At 32.2% G+C, this 27,621-nt stretch overlaps 2 protein-coding genes across 11 annotated transcripts in view; one reads left to right on the top strand and one right to left on the bottom strand.

The window, feature by feature from the left end:
- Window positions 1-15,354, top strand: part of LOC139512765 (chitin synthase chs-2-like) — a 93,816-nt gene extending 78,462 nt beyond the window's left edge. Inside the window, exons 33-35 of the mRNA XM_071300652.1 lie at window positions 5,974-6,145; window positions 11,469-12,451; window positions 14,089-15,354. Of these exons, the coding sequence (XP_071156753.1) occupies window positions 5,974-6,145; window positions 11,469-12,425 (1,129 nt within the window). The 3' untranslated portion in view covers window positions 12,426-12,451; window positions 14,089-15,354. The remainder of the gene's footprint in view (window positions 1-5,973; window positions 6,146-11,468; window positions 12,452-14,088) is intronic.
- A 5,699-nt stretch (window positions 15,355-21,053) lies between these two features.
- Window positions 21,054-27,621, bottom strand: part of LOC139512761 (unconventional myosin-Ia-like) — a 68,257-nt gene continuing 61,689 nt past the window's right edge. For all 10 annotated transcript variants that reach the window (XM_071300634.1, XM_071300642.1, XM_071300643.1 and 7 more), the window contains 2 exons: window positions 26,846-26,982; window positions 21,054-26,212 (listed from right to left, as the gene is read on the bottom strand). In XM_071300634.1, coding sequence (XP_071156735.1) covers window positions 26,089-26,212; window positions 26,846-26,982 — 261 coding nt within the window. In that variant the 3' untranslated portion in view covers window positions 21,054-26,088. The remainder of the gene's footprint in view (window positions 26,213-26,845; window positions 26,983-27,621) is intronic.

Genomic DNA, 27,621 nt, shown 5'->3' with positions numbered 1-27,621 from the left:
CATTTTGTTCAACCGCTAGCTTTAGACAGAAAATCGCCGACAAATAGTGTTTAAATACGACTAAAATCGTATCTGATTGACAATAACGACATGGTAAACACAAAAAATGGCTGCCGTGAAGACAAAATTTTAATAATATCGGATCCGATTCCAGAAGCGGATAAGGGAAATTCCGGGTTTGGCGGTCAACTACAAAAAATCCAGACATGTGACAAAATACATCTATGCATCGTATATGAATATAAATACGAGAATTGAAAAGCAAAAGATATATGTTAAAGAAAGAAACAGCAGAAAATATTTTATACAGACAATCAAAATTATACTTTTTGACAAATTTTAATGTCAAAATCCAATACAATGTGACAGCTGGGAACATTTTACCTAACAATATATATGTTCCTGGTGACAGTATAAATTTTCTTTATCAGTGATAAATGTTGGTAATGCATGTTAGATGCTTTTAAAGTTAAACATATTACTGCAATTTCAAGAGGTATTTTTTTCTTCTCAATTTTGATGGGTCAGTTAAAATAGCTGGAAGTTTCTTATATAAAAAAGAAGATTTTTGTATGAATGCCAATGAGACAACTGTCCTCAAGAGACCAAAATGACACAGACATCAACAACTACAGGTCATCGTACCGCCTTCAATAATGAGCAAAGCCCTTAACGCACAGTCAGCTATAAAAGGCCCTGATAAAACAATGAAAAACAATTCAAACAAGAAAACTTGCTGCCTTATTTATATATAAAAAAACCCAACTAAAAACAAATATGTAAGTCTCCAGTTTGAGAACTTGGTTATGGTTGAGATCCCTACCCCTAAACCATAAAAATTCATGTTTTGGACAATATTACAAATCAAATGAAATATGTAGGGGCAGTCCCTAGGGGTTACCCCACCCCTCCTATTTGAGAACTTGAAAACGGATCGAGATACCCACCCTAAACCATATATATTCATATATGGGACAATATAACAAATCATATGAAATATAGGTGATTTTTGTGGGGTAACGCTTCCCCTACTGTTTGAGTATTTGAAAATGGTCGAGATCCCCAAACTTAAACCATATATACTCATATAAAAAAGAAGATGTGGTATGATTGCCAATGAGACAACTATCCACAAAAAGACCAAAATGACACAAACATTAACAACTATAGGTCACTGTACGGCCTTCAACAATGAGCAAAGCCCATACAGCATAGTCAGCTATAAAAGGCCCTGATAAGACAATGTTAAACAATTTAAACGAGAAAATTAACACCCTTATTAATGTAAAAAAATTAACGAAAAACCAATATGTAACAAAAACGACAACCACTGAATTACAGGCTCCTGACTTGGGACAGGCACATACATAAATTATGTGGCGGGGTTAGACATGTTAGCGGGATCCCAACCCTCCCCCTAACCTTGGACAGTGGTATAATAGTACAACATAAGAACGAACTATTAAAAACAGTTGAAAAAGGCCTAACTCATCAGATAGACAAAAAATACAAGTGTACATGGCCGGGTACTTATACATCCCAATACAAAAAGACACAATGAGCATGTATGGGACAATACTGGTATTACAAATCAAAATAATTATGAGGGGTTTCCTAGGGTCACTGTACACCCTCATGTTTGAGAACTTGAAAACATTCCAGATCATCAACCCTAAACCATATTTATTCATGTATGGGACAATATAACTAATTAAATGAAATATAGGGGGTTTTGGGGGTCACCCACCCCTCCTGTATGGGAACTTGGAAACGATCAAGATCCCCACCCCTAAACCATATATATTCATGTATGGGACAATTTAACAAATCATATGAAATATAGGTGGTCATGTGCGTTGCTATTGAAAACCTTGATAACATATGAATTATGCCTTAATGATTAATAAATTAATTGAACATAAATGTACAATTACGTATGATTTTTTAATGTTTGTTCTTTTAAATCTTTAAAAAAATCTGAAGCAACATTGCCACAGTTTTCATAATTATGTTTGCCTTGGTTTTTGGTTAACTGCCTACAGTGCTTACAGCGCTTTGATTTTTTTTTTTTTACCAAATCTTTTTTGAATCTCTTACAACTACTTTTCATGCTTATCATACTTTTTTCTCCTTACAAAAAAATCAAAATCTGACTTACCTATGGTTATTGAACATACCAAAATTTTGGAGTCGCAAGAATTTCTTAAAGCGAAATTTTGGTCCCATGAAAGATTGTTTCAGTTTTTTGCTTTGTGAAACAATTCTTTCAATCCTTTGCCTTACTTAATTTTTTTAAAATGTTACATACACAGGCACTTGTCTCAAAAAAAAATTCCTATATACCTTGTTATATTAAGGTATTAAGGTATATAGGGGGAAAAAAATTGAGACAAGTGCCTGTGGTTGCATCTCCATTTTGCCAAGTCTGAAAAATAAAAAAAACAAAGAACTGAATTAGCCCTTAAAGAATACTGCAAACATAAAATCATAAATGTGCTGCAACCATATCATATGACTTCAGAAACTCGTTCTACTATCCTTCCGACAACAATACAAGTAGACAAGATTTGATGCTGGCCATCAATGAACAGATCAACGTGTAGTGACAATGAAACATCAACAGAATTTGATTATGCAACGTCATTTGCCAATCATGTTTACGGCCGCAACATCAACTGCTAACCAAATTGCAGAGTGCCATTGAGTACAGATTCATGCCATAAATGTTTCCCATGAACTGCATTGCCAAAGAATTGACTGAAGGAAAACCTGTAAAGCCCTCAAGTTCCAACCGCATAATTGCCAAAACCAATTAATGGGTTGAACAAATGCAAAATCAGAAGGTGTAAAACAGAACCCCAAAAATGTCAGACAGAATTTGTTGACCTTTCTGACAATTATTTTGGCATTAGTAACAGGCAGTCATGGCTTTTGACGTTGACACATTTGTTCAAAAATAACACAAAAATAATCTAGTGTTGCGTTTCTAAAATCGTTCAGTATATTGTAGATACAGATAAACTGTAAACAGCAAAAATGTTTAGCAAAGTAAGATCTACGAATAAACCCTTAAGGAGTAATGGCATATTAAAGACAATTTTTCACAAATTGTGCTTCTAGTTTGTTTACTTTAAAAGATATTCTCATTTGAAACTGTAAAATCAATTCCAGGCAAACTTGGGCTGAATTATCTGAGTTAACAGAGTATCTAGTATAAATTTTGTATTTCATTTCCTTGTATATATCAAGAAACATAGCCACTATGACTTAAATGGAAAATGCATTTTTATACCCCCGCTTTAAAAAAGGGGGGGTATACTGTTTTACCTCTGTCTGTCAGTCCGTCCGTCCGTCAGTCCGTCCGTCAGTCAATCCGTCCCATGAATATTTTTCGTCACATTTTTCTCAGGAACTACAATTCAAGGATTTCTGAAATTTGGTTTTAGGGTTTATCTAAGTCAGCTATACCGTGTGATGCGTTTTCAGATTGATCACTTGACAACTTCCTGTTTACCGAACACTTGTATGATTTTACACATGATAGCGAAGTTGAAAATTTTCGTCACACTTTTCTTAGGAACTACAATACAAGGATTTCTGAAATTTGGTTTCAGGGTTTATCTAAGTCAGCTTTACCGTGTGATGCGTTTTCAGATTCATCACTCGACAACTTCCTGTTTACCGAACACTTGCATATTTCTACACTATTTATTTTTTCATCACATTTTTCTTAGGAACTACAATACAAGGATTTCTGAAATTTGGTTTCAGGGTTTATCTAAGTCAGCTTTACAGTGTGATGTGTTTTCAGATTGATCACTTGACAACTTCCTGTTTACTGATCGATCGAACACTTGTATGACAAGTTGAAAATTTTCGTCACACTTTTCTCAGGAACTACAATAAAAGGATTTCTGAAATTTGGTTTCAGGATTTATATAAGTCAGCTATACCGTGTGATGCGTTTTCAGATTCATCACTTGACAACTTCCTGTTAACCGAACACTTGCATATTTTTACACTATTTATATTATCCACTTGCGGCGGGGGTATCATCAGTGAGCAGTAGCTCGCAGTTTCACTTGTTTTATATGACCGCAAAAATTGAATTTTTTTTCGTCGTATATTGCTATCAAGTTGGCCTTGTCATGGTCGTCTTCGTCGTCGTCAGCAGCGGCTGCCGAATACTTTCAGTTTTGGCACTCTAACTTTTGTAAAAGTGAATAGAAATCTATGAAATTTTAACACAAGGTTTATGACCACAAAAGGAAGGTTGGGATTGATTTTGGGAGTTTTGATCCCAACATTTTAGGAATTAGGGGCCAAAAAGGGCCCAAATAAGCATTTTCTTGGTTTTCGCACAATAACTTTAGTTTAAGTAAATAGAAATCTATGAAATTTTGACACAAGGTTTATGACCACAACAGAAAGGTTTGGATTGATTTTGGGAGTTTAGGTTCCTTCAGTTTAGGAATTAGGGGCAAAAAAAAGGCCCAAATAAGCATTATTCTTGGTTATTGCACAATAACTTTAGTAAAAGTGAATAGAAATCTATGAAATTTTAACACAAGGCTTATGACCACAAAAGGAAGGTTGGTAATGATTTTGGGAGATGAGGTCCCAACAGTGTAGGAAAAAGGGTTCAAAAAGGGGCCCAAATAAGCATTTTTCTTGGTTTTCGCACCATAACTTTAGTATAAGTAAATAGAAATCTATGAAATTTAAACACAAGGTTTATGACTTTAAAAAGAAGGTTGGTATTGGTTTTAGGAGTTTTGGTCCCAACAGTTTAGGAATAAGGGGCCCAAAGGGTTCAAAATTAAACTTTGTTGGATTTCATAAAAAAATGAATAATTGGGGTTTTTTGATATGCTGAATCTAACTCTTAATTTTTGGTCCAGTTTTCAAATTGGTCTACATTAAGGTCGAAAGGGTCTAAAATCAAACTAAGTTTGATTTTGACAAAAATTGAATCCTTGGGGTTCTTTGATATGCCGAATCTAAATATGTACTTAGATTTTTTATTATTGGGCCAGTTTTCAAGTTGGTCCAAATCAGGATCCAAAATTATTATATTAAGTATTGTGCAATAGCAAGAAATTTTCAATTGCACAGTACTCAGCAATAACAAGAAATTTCCAATTGCACAGTATTGCGCAATAACAAGAAATCTCCAATTGCACAGTATTGTGCAATTGCAAGTATTTTCAATTGCACAGTATTGCACAATAGCAAGAAATATCTAGCAAGAAATTTCAATTTGAGTTATCTTTCTTTGTCCAGAATAGAAGTTGAATCAACTTTAATTCTTGTTTTATACAATATTCAATGTATATTCACTTTTACTACCAAATGATAAATTAAAACAATCTTTACCATTCAGTGATAACAAGCACTTTTTTTACATTTTAATATTTTATAATGTATTTAAATGAGAAATTTTTGTTGCAAACTCCATTAGAAATTTGAATTGAGATTGGTTTTGGAATAAAGGAAAAGGGGATGTGAAAAAAAAATTTTGGGGACCATTTTTTCTCATTTGAAATTTCATAAATACAAAGAAAATTTCTTCAAACATTTTTTTGAGAGGATTAATATTCAACAGCATAGTGAATTGCTCAAAGGCAAAACAAAAATTTTAAATTCTGAAGACCACATTCATTCTGTGTCAGAAACCTATGCTGTGTCAACTATTTAATCACAATCCAAATTTAGAGCTGAATCCAGCTTGAATGTTGTGTCCATACTTGCCCCAACCGTTCAGGGTTCAACCTCTGCGGTCGTATAAAGCTGTGCCCTGCGGAGTATCTTGTTTGCTTTTAAAGTCAATATGAAGGATATAAAGAACAGTTAAATGCCATTTTTAACCCACTCATTAATATATATTGAAAAGCAAAAATAATAATTGATGAAAGATTTAAGCAAAAAATTAAAGGTGAGCGATTCAGAGCCTCTTGTTTTTTTTACTTTTAGATATCTGGAGCCATTGGAAGCTAACAAAGATGAACAGAAGAAAGTTGCCAAGGAACTTGCTGAACTACGGAACAATGTTGCAGCAGGGTTTGCCTTTATTAACCTAATCTGGGTAGCAATCAACTTCATGTTCCAGTTGAGGAAGCCAGCAGTTATAACATTTCCTTCTGCTGTATGTATAGTTGCCATTGTTAATCAGACATTTAATCTTTGAAAATACAATGGGTCTGTTAAAGTTCAAAGGTATAAGTTTTCAAAAGTTTGTTTTTATCTTATCCATGCTCTTTAAATTGAAAGACAAACTTCTATTCTAATGTAATTAGTTTGAAACCATAATTTTCATTGGACGTTGACAAATATTTTGAGGGGTTAGATTCCACGTTCTACCAGTCTGTAACTAAGACAACCACCATTTTGAATTCTGATTTTTTTAATACGATCGCAAAATTTATAAATTTTTGGTCGTATATTGATATCACGATGGCGGCATCGTCGTCTGCGTTGTCGTCCTCCGAAAACTTTTGGTTTTCACACTATAACTTTAGTTTAAGTAAATAGAAATCTATGAAATTTAAACACAAGGTTTATGACCAAAAAAGGAAGGTTGGGATTGATTTTGGGAGTTTTGGTTCTAACTGTTTATGAATTAGGGGCCAAAAAAGGGCCCAAATAAGCATTATTCTAATTTTTGCACAATAACTTTAGTATAAGTGATTAGAAATCAATGAAATTTAAACACAAGGTTTATGAACTCAAAAGGAAGGTTGGGATTGATTTTGGGAGTTGAGATACCAACAGTTTAGGAATTAGGGGCCAAAAAGGGCCCAAATAAGCATTTTCTTGGTTTTCGCACTATAACTTAAGTTTAAGTAAATAGAAATCTATGAAATTTTGACACAAGGTTCATGACCACAAAAGGCAGGTTGGGTTTGATTTTGGGAGTTTTGGTTCTAACTGTTTAGGAATAAGGGGCCAAAAAAGGGCCCAAATGAGCATTATTCTTGGTTTTTACACAAAACAGGCTATTATTTGAACTTGGAATTATTTTTAATTATGGAATTTGCTTGATTTCTTGTGTTTAAAATTTATAATAAATTTCATGTTTATTTGGTATTATAATCTTTTGAGTGGTTAATAACACTTTCCATACAATGTATTTTGGTTAGATAGTGTTGTGCGCGGCACAGTACATTCTATTGAAAATATACTATTTTCTTTAAAAAAAAATAGAAAGTGTTGTGCGCAGCACAGAACATTTCAGTACAGAATAAACATGGAATTTATTAAAAAATAAAAAAATGAGAAATCAAGCAAATTCCATAATTAAAAATAATTCCAAGTTCAAATAAAAGCCTGTTAGTCAATAACTTTAGTATAAGTGATAAGAAATCAATGATATTTAAAACACAAGGTTTATGAACACAAAAGGAAGGGTGGGATTGATTTTGGGAGTTGAGATACCAACAGTTTAGGAATTTGGGGCCAAAAAGGGCCCAAATAAGCATTTTTCTTGGTTTTCGCACCATAACTTTAGTATAAGTAAATAGAAATCTATGAAATTTAAACACAAGGTTTATGACCATAAAAGGAAGGTTGAGATTGATTTTAGGAGATTATGTCCCAACAGTTTGGAAATAAGGGGCACAAAGGGTCCAAAACTAAACTTTGTTTGATTTCATCAAAAATTGATTAATTGGGGTTCTTTGATATGCCGAATCTAACTGTGTATGTAGATTTTTTTTTTTGTCCGTTTTTCAGATTGGTCTACATTAAGGTCCAAAGGGTCCAAAATTAAAAATAGTTTGATTTTAACAAAAATTGAATCCTTGGGGTTCTTTGATATGCTGAATCTAAAAATGTACTTAGATTTTTGATTATTGACCCAGTTTGCAAGTTGGTCCAAATCAGGGTCCAAAATTAAACTTTGGTTTTGATTTTATCAAAAATGAATAATTGGGGTTCTTTGATATGCCAAATCTAACTGTGTATGTAGATTCTTAATTTTTTGTCCTGTTTTCAAATTGGTCTACATTAAGGTCCAAAGAGTCCAAAATTAAACTAAGTTTGATTTTAACAAAAATTAAATTCTTGGGCTTCTTTGATATGCTGAATCTAAACACATTTATTCTAAAAACAGTTGTTGGCATGTCACAGGTTTTGTTCTTCTCATATATGTTATGATGGTATGATACTAAACCCCTAACAGGAAGGATTGTGCCTGATGTTCATATGATGAAATCATAATCTTTCAGTCAGTTTAATTGATGTCTGGAGCTAGCATGTCAGTTACCTGCTAGTAGTCTGTTGTTATTTATGTATTATTGTCATTTTGTTTATTTTCTTTGGTTACATCTTCTGACATCAGACTCGGACTTCTCTTGAACTGAATTTTAATGTGCGTATTTTATGCATTTACTTTTCTACATTGGCTAGAGGTATAGGGGGAGGGTTGAGACCTCACAAACATGTTTAACCCCGCCATATTTTTGCTCCTGTCCCAAGTCAGGAGCCTCTGGCCTTTGTTAGTCTTGTATTATTTTAATTTTAGTTTCTTGTGTACAATTTGGAAATTAGTATGGCGTTCATTATCACTGAACTAGTATATATTTGTTTAGGGGCCAGCTGAAGGATTCCTCCAGGTACGGGAATTTCTCGCTACATTGAAGACCTGTTGGTGACCTTCTGCTGTTGTTTTTTTATTTGGTCGGGTTGTTGTCTCTTTGACACATTCCCTATTTCCATTCCCAATTTTACTTAGATTTTTGATTATTGGCCCAGTTTTCAAGTTGGTCCAAATCAGGATGCAAAATTATTATATTAAGTATTGTGCAATAGCAAGAAATTTTCAATTGCACAGTATTCAGCAATAGCAAGAAATCTTCAATTGTACAGTATTGTGTAATAGCAAGAAATTTTCAATTGCACAGTATTGTTCAATAGCAAGAAATCTTCAATTGCACAGTATTGTGCAATAGCAAGATATTTTCAATTGGAGTTATCTTTCTTTGTCCAGAATAGTAGTTAATCAACTTAAATCATTGTTTTATACAATATACAATGTATTTTCACTTTAACTACCAACTGATAAATTAAAACAATCTTTACCATCCAGTGATAACAAGCACTTTTTTACATTTTAATATTTTATGATGTATTTAAATGAGCAGTTATTGTTGCAAACTCCATTAGAAATTTGAATTGAGATCAGTTTTGGTATAAGGGAAAGGGGGATGTGAAAAAAAAATTGGGGGGGGGGGGTGGTCAATTTTTCTCATTTTAGATTTCATAGATAAAAAGAAAATTTCTTTAAACATTTTTTTGAGAGGATTAATATTCAACAGTATTGTGGATTGCTCAAAGGCAAACAAATTTTTTTAAGTTCATTAGACCACATTCATTCTGTGTCAGAAACCTATGCTGTGTCAACTATTTAATCACAATCCAAATTTAGAGCTGAATCCAGCTTGAATGTTGTGTCCATACTTGCCCCAACCGTTCAGGGTTCAACCTCTGCGGTCGTATAAAGCTGCGCCCTGCGGAGCATCTGGTTGGGTTATGTTATTTCTCAAAAAATAAACAAGATAGTGACATTTTGAGCCTCAAAATGTTCTTTTTGTCTATATTGAAACCATTCTGAACATAAGAAAAGTAAAACTATGAGTTGCTGACTTTTTCATTTATGCCATTTTTAAGCCAAAATATTTATCAAATGACATTTATTTTAATATGTGGCATTAGCATTGTATTTTTAGCTTGGACTCCATAAATCTTGATTTTACTGCGGAAAATATCCGTTTACCTATCTCCGCTCTGTGTCGCTAGGTAAACTCAATTTGCGACAGTAAAATCTATGTTTTACGAAGGACAAGCTTAAAATACAATACAGTTATCTCTAAAATTTGATTTCATTATTATTCAATTCATAAAATATATATAAATTCTAAGAACTGTTGTTTGTCTGGTTTTTCTTCTTCTTTTGACTTACAGTTCTTCATTTCAACCTTAGTATTGATCCCTCTTTTTTGTCACCAAATATAATAATATTGATTAATTGACATACTAATTTATCTTAACAGACTATTCTATATAACTGCAAAAAAACTTTATATCAGCTTTGGTTTAGGTACCATGTCCATTTCAGCCATTATGTGTATCGCTCTTCTGCTTGGATGCAAAAAACAACATTTCTAGTGTGTACCAAATTTATAAGAGAAATGTATAGAATGGTATATTGGTAAGAAAGCAGACACTTTAATTAACAATGATTCACTCTTAAGATATATCTATATTAAAGGTAATAAATTCCATTTTTAGACAGTTATGTACTAATTTAGCCTTCAAAGATGGTTCATAAGAACATCAAGACTATTTTTTACATGTTTTAAGGGCTATTTTCTGTTTGACTCTACATATATTCATAGTTAGACTGGCCATCGGTCCAGAAATTAATTTTAAGGTTTACAAACACTTATTTTCTACATGAAGTTTTTGACACAATTTTTTCAAAAAATGAGATGAATGACGACTTACTAAAAGACATATGCAAACAGTTTTAGAAAAGGTTTTACTTTAAGCAATTGAAATAATTCTTCTTTAAGCCAAATTTTTGGGAAATATGTGACATCTTTTCTCCCCTTTTTGCAATATTTTGTATGGAGTAGGATCTGCAGACCCTTCCAGAGCACCTCAGATCACCCCAAGTTTTTGGTGGGGTTCCAGTTGCTTAGTCTTAAGTTTTTTATGTTGTGTCTTCTGTACTATAATTTGCCTGTTTGTCTTTTTATTTTTAGCCATGGCGTTGTTAGTTTATTTTCTATCTAAGAGTTTGACTCTCCCTTCGAGTATCTTTCGTCCCTCTTTTATAGCAAAAAGATGCAGATTGGTGCCATGGAATTTACGCCCAAAAGGAATTATATTTTACCATTTTATATACTGGATATTATTTTATATACTGGATATTAAATCTATGGAACATTCTTATTACATACATATGCACATGTATGATCCAAACAGTAGCTAATAATTGCAAGAAAGCAATTCAAAGGGGATGGAAAAATTGATGGGGGCAAATTTTAGTATTTTTTCCTAACAGGTTGTAATACCCTTTAACGTAAGGCAACAGTAGTTAGTGTCAAATTGGTTAAAACTTTACCGTGATTCATCAAAATATCCTTATCTTGATTCGTCAGAGTTCTCAAATAATTATCATTACCCCCATTTTTGTAAAAAAATACTGTGATTTGTCAAAATCAGTCGATGTTTTTATTATCTAAAAATAAAGTGAACATGTTATCATCATACACCAAAAATTATGTTAACGTTATTTGGCTAGAATTTTTACCGTTAATCGTCATAAAGGTACCCCCATTACGAGCCACTTTATTGCTACCTTAGAACTGAAAATGGAATCAAGCTGGAATCAAACTACGGTATTTTTATTTGAACTTTTGTATCATTGACACTATATGTATACCTGTATATTGTTTTTATTACAGACAGGTGCAACCGATGTTGATGAAGACAACATAAAGATTGACGCTCTTGGATTAATGTTTGTTGTATTCTTTGTTGTAATACTTATGATCCAGTTTATTGGAATGATAGTGCATAGATGGGGCACATTCATGCATCTTATTGCCATTACAGAAATTCCAAATCCATTTAAGAAAGATATGGGTGAACAGGTTCGTGACAGTAAAGATAAACAAAGAAATGCAAGAGATATGATTCGTCTTTGTGAAGAAATCGTTGGTGAGCCAATGCCTGACTATCCGAGTGATGAGGAAGATGAAAATTCTCGTGAAAGAGAAAGAGAAGAAGTGTTGAGAATGAAAATAGAAAATAATGCAACACAAGGTGTTTCAGAAAATCTTAGAGAAAGTATCAGAAATCCTGGTATTGGAAAGTCTCTGAGAAATACTAGAGTAGGAAATATAGGAAGCACCAGAACACGTCTCGGAGAAACTGTTAGGGATGGTAACTTCAGAAGAGTGGCCAAGACAATATTAGCTCGCACACAAAGAGAAGTTAATAAAAGTGAAGAATCTGGTAATAAACTTAACAATTTACGCCAAAGGGGCAGAGGAAATCAAGATCCCAACAGGATAAATAATGAGCCTGTGAGGAAATTTGGTCACAATACACCAGTGTTTGCAGACTTCATGGAAAAAGTAAACGATCGTAACCTTAACACATGGGACAATGGGGCTGACAGGAATGGTGGAAATTTAGGTTTAGGTGGCACTTACAATCCAAGAAATGCTGCTATAGATGATGAAGAGTCAATATATGATGAAATTCCAGGTGCTGGTACACTAGGTCGTGCTTTCAACAAGAAAATACAAAAAATGGCAAAAACTGGTGTACGGCCTTCTGACAGAAATGGTCCTTTGCAGTATTCTAATAACATAGAAATGCATCATAGAGACATAGAAAGAGGAAATAGGTTTTGATTAGACAACAAACTAATTGAAAAAAGGTTGGTGTTTATGTAGTTTTGATGATTTTAAAGTTCATGTGAGCTTTGGCTTAGGTTTACAGGTAGTCACACGTCTGTTAGTCAGCACTTTTTTAGCTCACCTGGCCTAAAGGGCCAAGTCAGCTTTTCCCATCACTTTGTGTCCAGCGTCCGGCTTCCTTCATCCGTCATCGTCCGTCGTCGTTAACATTTACAAAAATCTTCTCCTCTGAAACTGCTCGGCCAAATTAAACCAAACTTGGCCATAATTATCATTGGGGTATCAAGTTTAAAATATGTGTCTGGTGACCCGGCCAACCAACCAAGATGGCCGCCATGGCTAAAAATAGAACATAGGGGTAAAATGCAGTTTTTGGCTTATAACTCAAAAACCAAAGCATTTAGAGCAAATCTGACATGAGGTAAAATTGTTAATCAGGTTAAGATCTATCTGCCTTGAAATTTTCAGATGAATCGGACAACCTGTTGATGGGGTTGCTGCCCCTGAATTGGTAACTTAAGGAAAATTTTGCTGTTTTTGGTTATTACCTTGAATATTATTATAGATAGAGAAAAACTGTAAACTGCAATAATGTTCAGCATAGTAAGATTTACAAATAAGTCAACATGACCGAAATGGTGAGTTGACACCTTTAGGAGTTATTGCCCTTTATAGTCAATTTTTAACAATTTTCATAAAATTTGTAAATTTTTACTAACATTTTCCACTGAAACTACTGAGCCAAGTTCAATATAGATAGAAATAATTGTAAGCAGCAAGAATGTTCAGTAAAGTAAGATGTACAAACACATCACCATCACCAAAACACAATTTTGTCATGAATCCATCTGTGTCCTTTGTTTAATATTCACATAGACCAAGGTGAGCGACACAGGCTCTTTAGAGCCTCTAGTTGAGACAAGTCTTTTTCTGAATTATTTGACTTTAATATTAAAAAAATTAGAAAACCATTTTTGTTTTGCTCTAGTTTTCCCATAGTATATTTTTGGAATAGAATGTATGTTTTTCACTGTTATGTGGAGGTATGTAAATCCTTTAAGGCCACTGTCTAGGACTCCTCCTCTATTAAGTCTATCTAATTGTCTGTCCTGCATCAGGTTTAAGTCTTCATTTCAGGTAGTTAACAAGGACATTGTGGTCACATTAGCTTAGAAACTTAGTAAACATGCATGTACATTATGATATGAAATTAAAAAATGTTATGCCAAATTATGGTTAAATTCCAGAAGAAGAACTAGATGTAATGCATAGACATCACTATTAATGATACCTACTCCTCAGAGTCTTTTACTACTGTGGGTTCATTTGTTTTTATTGATATCAATTTTCCTGGATTGAGGAACAATTGTATTTTCATGTATACTAAATTTAGTTGTTTTGCCAAATATGCATGCAAACCTAAAGCAATTTTGTACTCCATTAAAAATTAAAATTAGTAGTTCCCCTTTACCCACGAAAATTGGTATCACACGAATAATAATGAATCCCTAGTATCACACATCGAACTTATATATCAGTTTATTGCAATTCTGTTATTGAAATAGATTATAAGATCTTTTCAGACCAAACATTATTTGAAGTAAAATTCTATAAAATTGAATATATGTGTTAATTGTTTTATTATTTTCTATTTTAGGAAATAGGAACATTTAAAGACGGCATTCAGGGGAAAAGGACATGTATGTCTGTGATATCTATCTATTTATACATATTATATTGCAATTATATATCTATTTGATTTATTACTGGTACAAACTGTTCTTGTGATTAAGAATGTTGATTGACTTGTTTTGTTTCTACTGTTTGTTTTGTATGTAAAATGCATGTGATTTTAAATGATATTTTTTCTTAGAATAAGTTTTTTTATGTATTTTATAAAATATTTGCTGTGCTTTACCATAAAAATTGTTTAAGAAAATGTTTCACTTTTAAAAAGATGTTTACAACTGCTACTGAAAAAATAACTGTGAAACTAAGATTATCTAGACGATATTCTTTTAAATTTGATGTGGAATTTCAACAGCTTACAGTTTTCCATACCTACTTACTGTTATACTAACATTAATGACAAAATTGACCATTTGCAAAAAAAATCATGTTGATTTAAGTAATCTTTGCAGTGATGATTAGATGATGGACAGAATTTTGCTCTTAAAAAAGTATTAATGATGTAATATTGTATGATAACTGCTTGTACATTAAAGTATTACTGATTTGTTTTAAACATAATGTCATAGAGCACAAAAATCATTGGTTTAATCTCAGAAAACTAATTATTCATATTCATTATAGATTACTAACAAAGAAAACACAAATTTTGTAAATATTTATAGTTAAAAAGATAAAAACTTTATATCCTGAAATTTATTTAAAGGCAAGTCAAGTAATGTGTATTTGTTTGTAGTCTGTGTCAGATTGAATAAAGTAAAGTTTTTTTTTATGTCATTCCTTTTTTTCTTGAATTAAAAGACTATTATAATATTGCAAACATTCGACCCCAGATTACATAGCTTTTTGACAGGTTACCAACTCTGTGGTAGGACATCCTGGTACTCCGTAAATTAACCAAAAAATAAAAAAATTTAAAATTGATTTTACTTTTTATGTTGCTCTTTCTTTCCTGGATGTCCTACCACAGATTACTAGATAACCTACCTACTTGGATCTGCTAGTTTGTAAACACACATTTAATAACTTTTACACTATTTAGAAGCATAGGTAATGTGTTAATGCTTATATAAAGCTACACTTTATAGTTATTTGGGAAAGGTTGAATACAACATTATATTTGTAAAATATGTTGATATTTTGATATATAATCAATTTTACATATCTTTTATACTCACGCAAGGAAATGGTTTTGTTAATGTTTGTCTTCAATAAAATATGTTCAGTTTTCATATTTTACATCTTTTTTCTTCAAAAAACCTTCCATGATGATAAACAGCCATGCTTAAAAGATGTTCTTTATGACTGGAAGTTTTGATTGCAAAGTTTTAACTTTTTTGTTTACTTGTTATATGCATAAAAAAAGAAGATGTGGTATGATTGCCAATGAGACAACTCTCCACAGGAGACCAAATGACACAGAATTTAACAAATATAGGTAATTGTACAATAGCAAAGCCCATACGCACAGTCAGCTATAAAGGACCCCGAAATGACAAATGTTAAACAATTCATATGAGAAAACTAACAGCCTAATTTATGTACAAAAAATGAACAAAAAAACAAATATGAATCACATCAACAAACGACAACCACTGAATAACAGGCTCCTGACTTGGGACAGGCACATTGATACATACAGAATGTGGCAGGGTTAAACATGTTAGCTGGATTCCAACCTTCCCCCCTAACATGGGACAGTGGTGTAACAGTACAACATTAAAACGAACTATAAAAATCAGTTGAAAAAGGCTTAATTCATTATGGAAAGTTTTACTGTAATTTACTTCACATACATTTATCATAGTCTTGCATAAAGAAAATGTCATACACAAACCTAAAAAACAAAATGCCATACAAAATTAACCTTACAGGACATTTGGAATGTTCTTGCGAGTGGACAAATATAGAAGAGTATGACATTCACCCTTGTAGTAACAATTTTATTAGACTTTTGTTTCCCATTCTGACATGGGACTTCTTTTAAAGTGAGTTTTTCTGTGCGTATTGCTGTTTGCTTGATTATTTTTACATTGACTAGAGGTATAGGTGTAGTGTTGAGATCTCACAAAACATGATTAACCCGACTGGTGTCCTAAGTCAGGAGCCTGTCTTGTATAATTTTTAATTTTAGTTCATTTATATGTTGTGTGCGGGAATTTCTCGCTACATTGAAGACCTGTTAGTGACCTTCTGCTGTTGTTTTTTTCTATGGTCGGTTTGTTGTCTCTTTGGCACATTCCCTATTTCCATTCTCAATTTTATTTGAAGTTAAGTATGAGTTCTATTTTCACTGAACTAGTACACATTTTAGTTTAGGGGCCAGCTGAAGCCTGCCCCTTGGTGTGTGATTTTTCTCAACATGTTGAAGACTCATTTGTGGCCTTCAGGTGTTTTCTGCTCTGTGATCAGGTTGTTGTCTCTTTGTCACAATCCCTATTTCCATTCTCAATTTTATTATACTCCACGCAACAAGGAGGGTATAATGTTTTTGACCTGTCTGTCTGTCCATCTGTCTGTTCATCTGTCTGTCCGTCAGTCTGTCAGTCCTGTTCTTGTCATTGCAACTCCTCTCAAACCACACAACAGAATTTCATGAAATAGTTTTAGATAATGAGAACATACTAAGTAGATGTGCATATCTACAGGAAATTATGATTCACAATTTTTTTTCCTGGAGTAACAGGACAGTCATCACAACTTCTCTGAAACCACACTACAGAGTTTCATGAAACTTTGTAGATAATAAGGACATAGTATGCTGATATGCATATCGACAGGAAATTCTGATTCAGGTTTTTTTCTAGGAGTTACACCCCTTTTAACTTATTTGCCTCAACATACGTCTGCAACAGTTTGTCCTCTTTAAGTCCTCTGAAACATCACAACAGAATTTCATAAAACCTTTTAGATTTACATAAGGACATACTATGTAGATGTGCATATCAACAGGAAATTATGATTACATGTTTTTATGCCCCACCTACGATAGTAGAGGGGCATTATGTTTTCTGGTCTGTGCGTCCGTTCGTTCGTCCGTCTGTCCCGCTTCAGGTTAAAGTTTTTGGTCAAGGTAGTTTTTGATGAAGTTGAAGTCCAATCGACTTCAAACTTGGTACACATGTTCCCTATGATATGATCTTTCTAATTTTAATGCCAAATTAGAGATTTTACCCCAATTTCACGGTCCACTTAACATAGAAAATGATAGTGCGAGTGGGGCATTCGTGTACTGAGGACACATTCTTGTTTCTTACAGTTATTTTATTTGTCCAGTGACAATGTGGGGATGTGGGATATGTGAATGCGCTCACTAAGGTTCTTTAATTAGTTTAGAAAATACAGCATGTGTTAGGTGTTATGGTTTTATTGTATTTCCATCATTGATGACCAACTAATGACCTAGACTGGACACTTATGTTGTAATGGTCTTTGCCTCATTGATGACCAAATATTGACCTCTAGACTGATGACTAGTGTTGTTATGGTTGTGTGAAAGGTGGTCAAATATTGACCTTTAGACTGATTACTTATGTTGTTATGGTTGTGTGAAAGGTGGTCAAATATTGACCTCTAGACTGAACACTTATGTTGTTATGGTTGTGTGAAAGGTGGTCAAATATTGACCTTTAGACTGATTACTTATGTTGTTATGGTTGTGTGAAAGGTGGTCAAATATTGACCTCTAGACTGAACACTTATGTTGTTATGGTTGTGTGAAAGGTGGTCAAATATTGACCTCTAGACTGAACACTTATGTTGTTATGGTTGTGTGAAAGGTGGTCAAATATTGACCTCTAGACTGAACACTTATGTTGTTATGGTTGTGTGAAAGGTGGTCAAATATTGACCTCTAGACTGAACACTTATGTTGTTATGGTTGTGTGAAAGGTGGTCAAATATTGACCTCTAGACTGAACACTTATGTTGTTATGGTTGTGTGAAAGGTGGTCAAATATTGACCTCTAGACTGAACACTTATGTTGTTATGGTTGTGTCAATGGTGGTCAAATATTGACCTTTAGACTGAACACTTATGTTGTTATGGTTGTGTGAAAGGTGGTCAAATATTGACCTCTAGACTGAACACTTATGTTGTTATGGTTGTGTGAAAGGTGGTCAAATATTGACCTTTAGACTGAACACTTATGTTGTTATGGTTGTGTGAAAGGTGGTCAAATATTGACCTCTAGACTGAACACTTATGTTGTTATGGTTGTGTGAAAGGTGGTCAAATATTGACCTTTAGACTGATGACTAGTGTTGTTATGGTTGTGTGAAAGGTGGTCAAATATTGACCTCTAGACTGAACACTTATGTTGTTATGGTTGTTGTGAAAGGTGGTAAAATATTGACCTTTAGACTGATTACTTATGTTGTTATGGTTGTGTGAAAGGTGGTCAAATATTGACCTCTAGACTGAACACTTATGTTGTTATGGTTGTGTGAAAGGTGGTCAAATATTGACCTCTAGACTGAACACTTATGTTGTTATGGTTGTGTGAAAGGTGGCCAAATATTGACCTTTAGACTGAACACTTATGTTGTTATGGTTGTGTGAAAGGTGGTCAAATATTGACCTTTAGACTGATGACTGGTGTTGTTATGGTTGTGTGAAAGGTGGCCAAATATTGACCTCTAGACTGAACACTTATGTTGTTATGGTTGTGTGAAAGGTGGCCAAATATTGACCTTTAGACTGATGACTAGTGTTGTTATGGTTGTGTGAAAGGTGGTCAAATATTGACCTTTAGACTGATGACTAGTGTTGTTATGGTTGTGTCAATGGTGGCCAAATATTGACTTTTAGACTGATGACTAGTTTTGTTATGGTTGTGTCAATGGTGGCCAAATATTGACCTCTAGACTGATGACTAGTGTTGTTATGGTTGTGTCAATGGTGGCCAAATATTGACCTCTAGACTGAACACTTATGTTGTTATGGTTGTGTGAAAGGTGGTCAAATATTGACCTTTAGACTGAACACTTATGTTGTTATGGTTGTGTGAAAGGTGGCCAAATATTGACCTTGTGTTGTTATGGTTGTGTCAATGGTGGCCAAATATTGACCTCTAGACTGAACACTTATGTTGTTATGGTTGTGTGAAAGGTGGTCAAATATTGACCTTTAGACTGAACACTTATGTTGTTATGGTTGTGTGAAAGGTGGCCAAATATTGACCTTTAGACTGATGACTAGTGTTGTTATGGTTGTTGTGTCAATGGTGGCCAAATATTGACCTCTAGACTGAACACTTATGTTGTTATGGTTGTGTGAAAGGTGGTCAAATATTGACCTTTAGACTGATTACTTATGTTGTTATGGTTGTTGTGTCAATGGCGGCCAAATATTGACCTCTAGACTGATGACTAGTGTTGTTATGGTTGTTGTGTCAATGGTGGCCAAATATTGACCTCTAGACTGATGACTAGTGTTGTTATGGTTGTTGTGTCAATGGTGGCCAAATATTGACCTTTAGACTGATGACTGGTGTTGTTATGGTTATGTGAAAGGTGGTCAAATATTGACCTCTAGACTGAACACTTATGTTGTTATGGTTGTTGTATCGTTGATGGCAAAATATTAACCTTTAGACTGATCACTTGTGTTGATATGGTTGTTGTGTCAATGATGGCCATATATTGACCTCTTATCTGAACACTTATAATGTCATAGTTGTTGTGTCAACGATGGCCAAATGTTGACTTCTAGACTTATCACTAGTTTTGTTATGGTTGTGTCAATGGTGGCCAAATATTGACCTCTAGACTGATGACTAGTGTTGTTATGGTTGTGTGAAAGGTGGTCAAATATTGACCTCTAGACTGAATACTTATGTTGTTATGGTTGTGTGAAAGGTGGTCAAATATTGACCTTTAGACTGATGACTAGTGTTGTTATGGTTGTGTGAAAGGTGGTCAAATATTGACCTCTAGGCTGAACACTTATGTTGTTATGGTTGTGTGAAAGGTGGCCAAATATTGACCTCTAGACTGAACACTTATGTTGTTATGGTTGTTGCCTCATTGATGACCAAATATTGACCTCTAGACTGATGACTGGTGTTGTTATGGTTATGTGAAAGGTGGTCAAATATTGACCTCTAGACTGATGACTGGTGTTGTTATGGTTATGTGAAAGGTGGTCAAATATTGACCTCTAGACTGATGACTGGTGTTGTTATGGTTGTTATATCGTTGATGGCAAAATATTAACCTTTAGACTGATCACTTGTGTTGATATGGTTGTTGTGTCAATGATGGCCATATATTGACCTCTTATCTGAACACTTATAATGTTATAGTTGTTGTGTCAACGATGGCCAAATGTTGACTTCTAGACTTATCACTAGTTTTGTTATGGTTGTGTCATTGGTGGCTCTATATTGACCTCTAGGCTGATCACTATAGTTGATATGGTTGTTGTGTCAATGATGGCCAAATATTGACGTCTTATCCAAATATTGACCTCTAGGCAGATACCTTATGTTGTTATGGTTGTTGTGTCAATGATGGCCAAATATTGACCTCTTATCTGATTACTTGTGTTAATATTATTGTTATGTCAATGATGGCCAAAATAACTGTTATATGAACTGTTCACTCTCAATAATAAACTAGTTCGCAGGTGATCATTTTATGTGTCACATTTGTAGCATTTGAAGCAGATATTTCTTTTTACGCTTTACTTTTTAAAAATTATTTTGACTCTCACCATGGACTACTGTGCAATATAACTGGTATCTCGTACAAAACAAGAAATGCTTACCCTTCCAGAGTACATGATATCACTTACCACAGTTTTGCTAAAAGCTTTCAGAATTTTAATTGAGTGTTTGACAACCATATGTACATCTGTACCTTCTTAAATGCCTTTTGACTCCTTTTCCTTCTGTCACTTCCATATTCATGTGATTTAATTATAAAGACAAATTTCTTGTTTTGTATCAAACTTTAATATCCATGTATAATAACCTATTTAAAAAGCATTCCATATATCACAACAAATACAATAAATGATGTAACAAGCACTTTATACATAACATTACTATGTCCTTAATTAAAGAAAAGATCATCAGCTCACTGACCACTCTAGAAATATCTTGTAATTTACTGAAGAAAGTCAAAAGTTCCTGAACAAATTATTGCAATTTTTAATACAATTTCATGTGTTATTTTTTTGTCAACTTAAAGCTTTAATTTATAGTTCAGAACTTGAAAAATCCACATGATAACATGTAACTTTTTAACAAAGAACAATTTTTAATGTGTAAAAATTAAATGTGTTGCATTTTTTAGTAAAACAGATTTACTCAGACAAAGCTTATAAAATGGTAATGTAATTGATAATGATACACAGAGCTACAATGGTCCCAACTAAAACTAAGGTTTGATAATGTTAACAGATTCAGATTGAGACAAAGTTTATTAAAAAATAATTATATATAAACAATTAGATGAGAGCATATATCCCTATCATTTAAGTAAGGCAAAAACAACCTGTAGATGAAAATTAGTGTTGTTTTTAAAGACTAAGTACTTAATGTAACTTATAATCAGTATTGTTTTTGTCTTCACAGAATGTCCTATTCATAGAAAGTACAACTTGTGTCGAGAAAAGAAATGTTAAAAAATATGAGCATCCTGATTGAAGTTCAACTTCGATTGCAATAACAAAGGTTTCTGGAACTGTATTTTTGGAAGTATAACAATCTTATAATACAAAATTCTTATAACAACAACAACAACATGTTATAGATTATGATAACAACATTTAAAAGCTTTTTAAAGAAATATACAACAACCTATAAATACTAATAATGTTAAATATAGCTAGATGCACAACATTGTAAATAAAGCAAATGCTTGGTTCAGTATGGTTACAACAGTTACATTTGGCTTATGTGATGCAAATTAAAGCGCCAAAGAGCTTATCTGGCAAAAATATAGCATTTTGATATTTATTCATTAAATGTTTTTATCGAGAAAAAAATTATTTACAGTTTCTCTCTTTTCATTCTTCCTTTCAATATAATAGTCAAAAACTTCAAAGGTTTATAAAAAATGATTATTAAAGGACAATGACTCTTCTATGGAGTCATTGATGGTTTTAGTAAAATTGGTATTTGTGTTAAATTTAACCTACAATGTACCTGTAAGTTATCACTAGACATACCTGCAATTACTCAATTTTAGAGATTTATGTCACATACATGTAGTTCTTAAATGACAAATCTGATGTCTTTACTGATAAATTTTTATTCGAAAATATTTGCTTAATTTAATTTATTGGTAATCAGTCAATGCATATTATAAAACATCCAACTTCAAAAAGGCCATATTTGACATATATACCTAAAAATAAGAATATTGATTTCAGCATTATCTACTTCAATGTGGCAGCCAGTTTTTATTTGTGGAGGAAGCCAGATGAGAGATAAAACATTCATTTTATAAAGAAAAAGTTTACTGCAAGTTTTTGTGATTGATTTATGATTTGTTTCAAAGAAACAGACTGTTGAAATTCTATTTCAGAAATAATACGCTTTTGTAAATACACAAGTGTTTTATTTATAAATATTGTGTCAAGAGTAAATTATTAAAAAAAAAAAAAAAAAATATATAAATGGATTTCTAAGGGAAAAAAATGAGCTTCACACTTTAAAACTCTCACCATTCTGAATTGTTTTGCTTCCCTAAAATTAGCCATCTAGTGCAAAACAATGTCAATTTTAACAATTTTCAGACTAATTCCTGACCAGCAAGACCTTGAGATACTAACAGGTATCATATTTAGTAGTAATATTCTCCCAAGTTAAAATTATTTGTGTAAGTTTCGAATCTCTGTACTGATTGGGCCTAAAGTCAAGACCCTTCCAAAACTATATTTTGGATAGAGCCTTAGAGGCCGTAACATTAAGGCTACCACATTGTTAGGAGTTAATATAATATCTAACAAACAAAGAAGCCCCATTCTGATTATCACATTAAAGTTGTCTAATGTACAAAAGTATACTTTGTATTCAGAAACTCAAGATACAAAATTGTATAAAAAATGAAAATGGATTCTTTTTGATTTGAAATTGCCTGACTTGTCTTGAACAAGCATGTAAGCCTCCAATTAAGAGTTTGCAAGTTCAATCCATAACTCAATGACTAAAAACAAGTTGTTAACTGCTTTTTAAGTATATGAAAATTAAGGAGAGAGTGCAAATATTTATCAAATCTTTATTTCATTGAAACATGATCATTCTTAACTTCCAGTGAAACCTTTATGCTCACTTTTGTTTTCATCTAAATTCTCTAACAAGTCAGTAATAAAGATCTCAGGCAATTAATATTTTGTGAGGATGACTTATTTGTATAAGAATGAGGATTATTTTCTGATTATGGAATATTAAGGCACTCAAGTCAGCTAGATCATACTTATACTATGTAAAATATGTCTATAACTCAATCTAGTAAATATTTATCCTAAAAACAATTCAGTTTGGTTTGGAGTTCCTGTTATGTACAAGGGTATCTTTTGTACATCAAACACTCCGATTAAGAGTACAAATACATGACTAGCTTAAGACTAGAGACAAAAACTAACTACACTACATTTTAAATTTTAAGTCTAACATAATTTTCACAAAACTGTCTACATTAAAACTGTACTTTTAAAATAAATTTTGTTTTACTGAATAAAAAAAACCAAGACATAGAAAAATAATCAAATTTTCTTCCTGTTACCATTTAAACACAAGTTTATAAAATGGTCAGTAATCAAAGAATAAAATAAGTCAAACTAAGTAATTGGTCAAGAATGAATAAAATCACCAATTTTGATTAAAATAATATCACGAAGCATACACAAAATGCTTCCATATATAAAAATATAAATATACAAATAATCATGGAAACTTCTGATTTGATGTGAAATGTCTGTCAATAACTGAGATGATTAATACACAGGTATAATATCTCGATATACTTAATTCATAATTCACACTACAAAAATTAGTTATGAATCAAATATCTATTTTCTACGTATTGTATGATGGATAAGAAATTATATGATAAGATTTAGTTTTTGACGTGCAAGTATTTCATCAAATGAAAAAGCTGTCATAAAATTATTGACATTTATTAATTTTTATGTGACACCTGTTCCCATACGCATTGCAAAATAGTTTTAAAAAATCACTGTATATATATGAAAGACAAGATAAATTCTAAACACATACAATATAACATTTAACACAACATTAACAGCTATAACATACACGTATATGATTTTAAAGCAAAATATAAAATATTAAAAATATTACAACTACATTGATAACATGAGGATATAAAATCTTTGGTGAACACTTGATCTTAACAACATATAATAAAACACATATAAATATCTTAAATAGAAGAAGGTTGTCAGGAATTGTTAATCATATAAAAAAAATATTAATACAAAATCAGGAACATTTCATATCTCAGAAATTTTTGATATTCTTTTCATTTTGAGTAAAAAAAGTCTATTTTTCAATTACAGACTGGATGACCATGTTACAATGAACAAACATCACATTTTGATAAAGTTCAAAGGTGAAAATTTGTTTGATGCAAATACTGCATGAAATTTCGTTTTAACAACAAGAAACACTAGATGCAACAAATGTAGTACATGACATTGAGATGGTTCCTTTCTTAAAAATGGTATCACTATATAACCAGCTTATGATTTAATTTTAGAAATCTGCGGGAAAAAAAACAATAACAAAAAGAAAATGCATAAAACATTTTTCAAAACTGTGTACAGATAGTTTGCTTGTATAACTGTATTTGTGGTTACTTTCATATCTAAAATAGCAAAACTTACAAAGTGCTCAGGCACTTTTCTGTGCAATGTTTGCATAATAAATAACCCTGAAAAATGTAAGGCAAATATGCAAAAAGAAAGACAACAAATTGGTTCAAAATTTCCCACAATTCACCATAAGCAACCATCTTCAAGAAGTAATGTATATAAAGGGGAGATAATTCAATACTCAATTAATCTTGAAACTAAAAGTAATTGTTGAAATATTAGGTGAACAATCTTTATCACACAGATTTAACATAAATAATATTAAAATTGAAATCTCTCTAGAGTAAAATATATATAATAAGTACATAAATATGGAGATGTGTTATGATTGCCAATGAAACGACTATTTACCAGAGAACAAAGGACAGCAATGCTAGAAACTATAGGATACCATATGGCCTTTAACAATGAGCAAAACCCAAGATTTATGACTTTTTTTCAGTGCACTAAAAATAAAAATAATCTAGGTATGAGGTATTTCCCTGAAAGGCTTTTTCCGATGCTGCCCAATAAAAGGATTGTCTATTAATATAAAATAAGATTAGGGATAACATGCATGTGTATCTAACTATAAGGTGTAAGTCTTAATATATACTGGACTGATTGAGGGAACTATCTTCAAAGGATCTCTTTGGGACTGACTGTTAGTCATTAAGAATGTATATTAACAAATATAAGAGAGGAAATTCTTATTTCAGTTAATTATTTACTGTAATTAAGTAAAAATGAATGAAAAATAAATAAACTTTGGAAATTGAAAAGTACAAAAATAAAACATATGAAATATTCTAATAAAACATTTGAAAAAATAGCTGTTGAATGAGAATGAAAAAAGTGAGCAATTTTTATAATATTATTTTTTCAAACAATATTATATAAAGAAAAAAGTTAGTATAAATATTAAACAATATTGCCTTGCACAGTTTGTCAGCTCTCTCGTCTTGAAATTCTGCTGAACTTTCCATAGAAATATTTTCAGAGCTGTCAATAAATTATATCTCGTCTTACTGATAGAGTATGATAAAATGTATGGGTTAGTGTACTTCAATGAAGACTGCACACTTAGGTTTCAATGATAATGATTCGTCCCCTGTGTACCTACTTGTTATAACATGACAATGATCACTGCACCATAATTGTAAGATTATGTTTTTTCCTGGCTGCTTTAACTGTCCCTGATGGCAGATCTTTCATTCCTTCTGTAAATGTGATCTCTACTTCTGATCCCCCAAACAATGCAGGGATTCTGTAAATAAAAATCACTATTGTTTTCAACACTTTTTACACATGTTTAAACATTTACAAATTGAAAGAAAATAGGTAAAATTTAAAGCAGAAATTTGTTTTTTTTCCAGCTCTCACCAAACTTGTATATATAAAAGTTTTGGATAAGGAAAGAGATTCATATTACTACCACTTCAAAGGTTGTGTGCATACTAGCAGAAATGTTTCTAACCTTTCCATTCATATATTAACCTATAACAGATAGTCTTTATATTCATATCTTTGGTTTTTACAGCTTTACAACTGGTCTCGGCTGATTGATTTTTTTTATGAAAAGCATGTCATATCCTGACCTTCAGATGATTATGTTTTGGATACTTTTTATTTTCAGGTTGCTACTGATATATCCCTTTCATAGACAGTCTTGGTTTCAAAGTTATGTGATGAACATGTATATATTCTTAGTTCCGTTTTTTTAACTTTACAAAACTTTAAAAAGTATTAACAAATTTCTTAATTTGCTTGAATAAAATAGATATTACTTGTTAGTTAATTCTGACAGACTTTTACTGGTGCAAACAGTGAAGTACATAATACCAATACAAATGATGAATCCAACCACTTATGGAATATAACCCCTGTTCTTTGTACTTACGAATTCTGTATCTGAACTTCTGGTGGTTTTGATGATGAATTTTCAATGGCTAAATATGACTTTGCTACAAGTTCTATCAAATGATCACACAAAAATACATAGTCTCCTTTCTTACTCCACAAGTCTCCATTCTGTTGCTGGAAACAAAAAGCACATTTACTATATGTGACAGGCATAAATAGGAATGTAAATTATGCATAGTACATCAAAAATAAAACAGATAAAAATATGTATCAACAAATTTTCCATTCTCAATTTTATCATTCTGAATGAACAAATCTTTATAAAAAATGAATAGCCATTTGACCTAAATGGATTTTTCTCAACCTTTTTCCTTAATATTTTTTAATCTATCTAATTTTAGTGTAATAATTAAATAGCTGTGATCATGCAAAATTACTTAAAAGCAGGATCATTAAAAACAATATTTCCACAAAAGGCTTTGCACAAGTAGAGTTTTATGAGTTTTCATATGCCATATTTTCTTCTTTGTTTTTGGTAAAAGCGATTGTCATGTTTGTTGGTCATTTTTATCATCAACTGAGATTATAAATTTATATCTCCTCGTCTATACCTCTTTTTTCACAGGATAAGGTTTGTTTGTTGTCTGCTGTACTGTTCAATATTTTGGGTAATTCCTGTTATTCTTTTAATCTATTGCTGATGATTATACATTTGTATTTCAAAATTAAATTAATAATTATAAATGAAATAAATGTCGAACATGTATTTTGCCAATATTGTTGTTGAAAAAAGATAAGAATATAGATAGTCAC

This window comes from Mytilus edulis, chromosome 2, assembly GCF_963676685.1.
Source record: "Mytilus edulis chromosome 2, xbMytEdul2.2, whole genome shotgun sequence".
Taxonomy (NCBI): domain Eukaryota; kingdom Metazoa; phylum Mollusca; class Bivalvia; order Mytilida; family Mytilidae; genus Mytilus; species Mytilus edulis.
The sequence above is the reverse complement of the archived record's forward strand: the minus strand, read 5'-3'. Positions and strand labels throughout refer to the sequence as shown.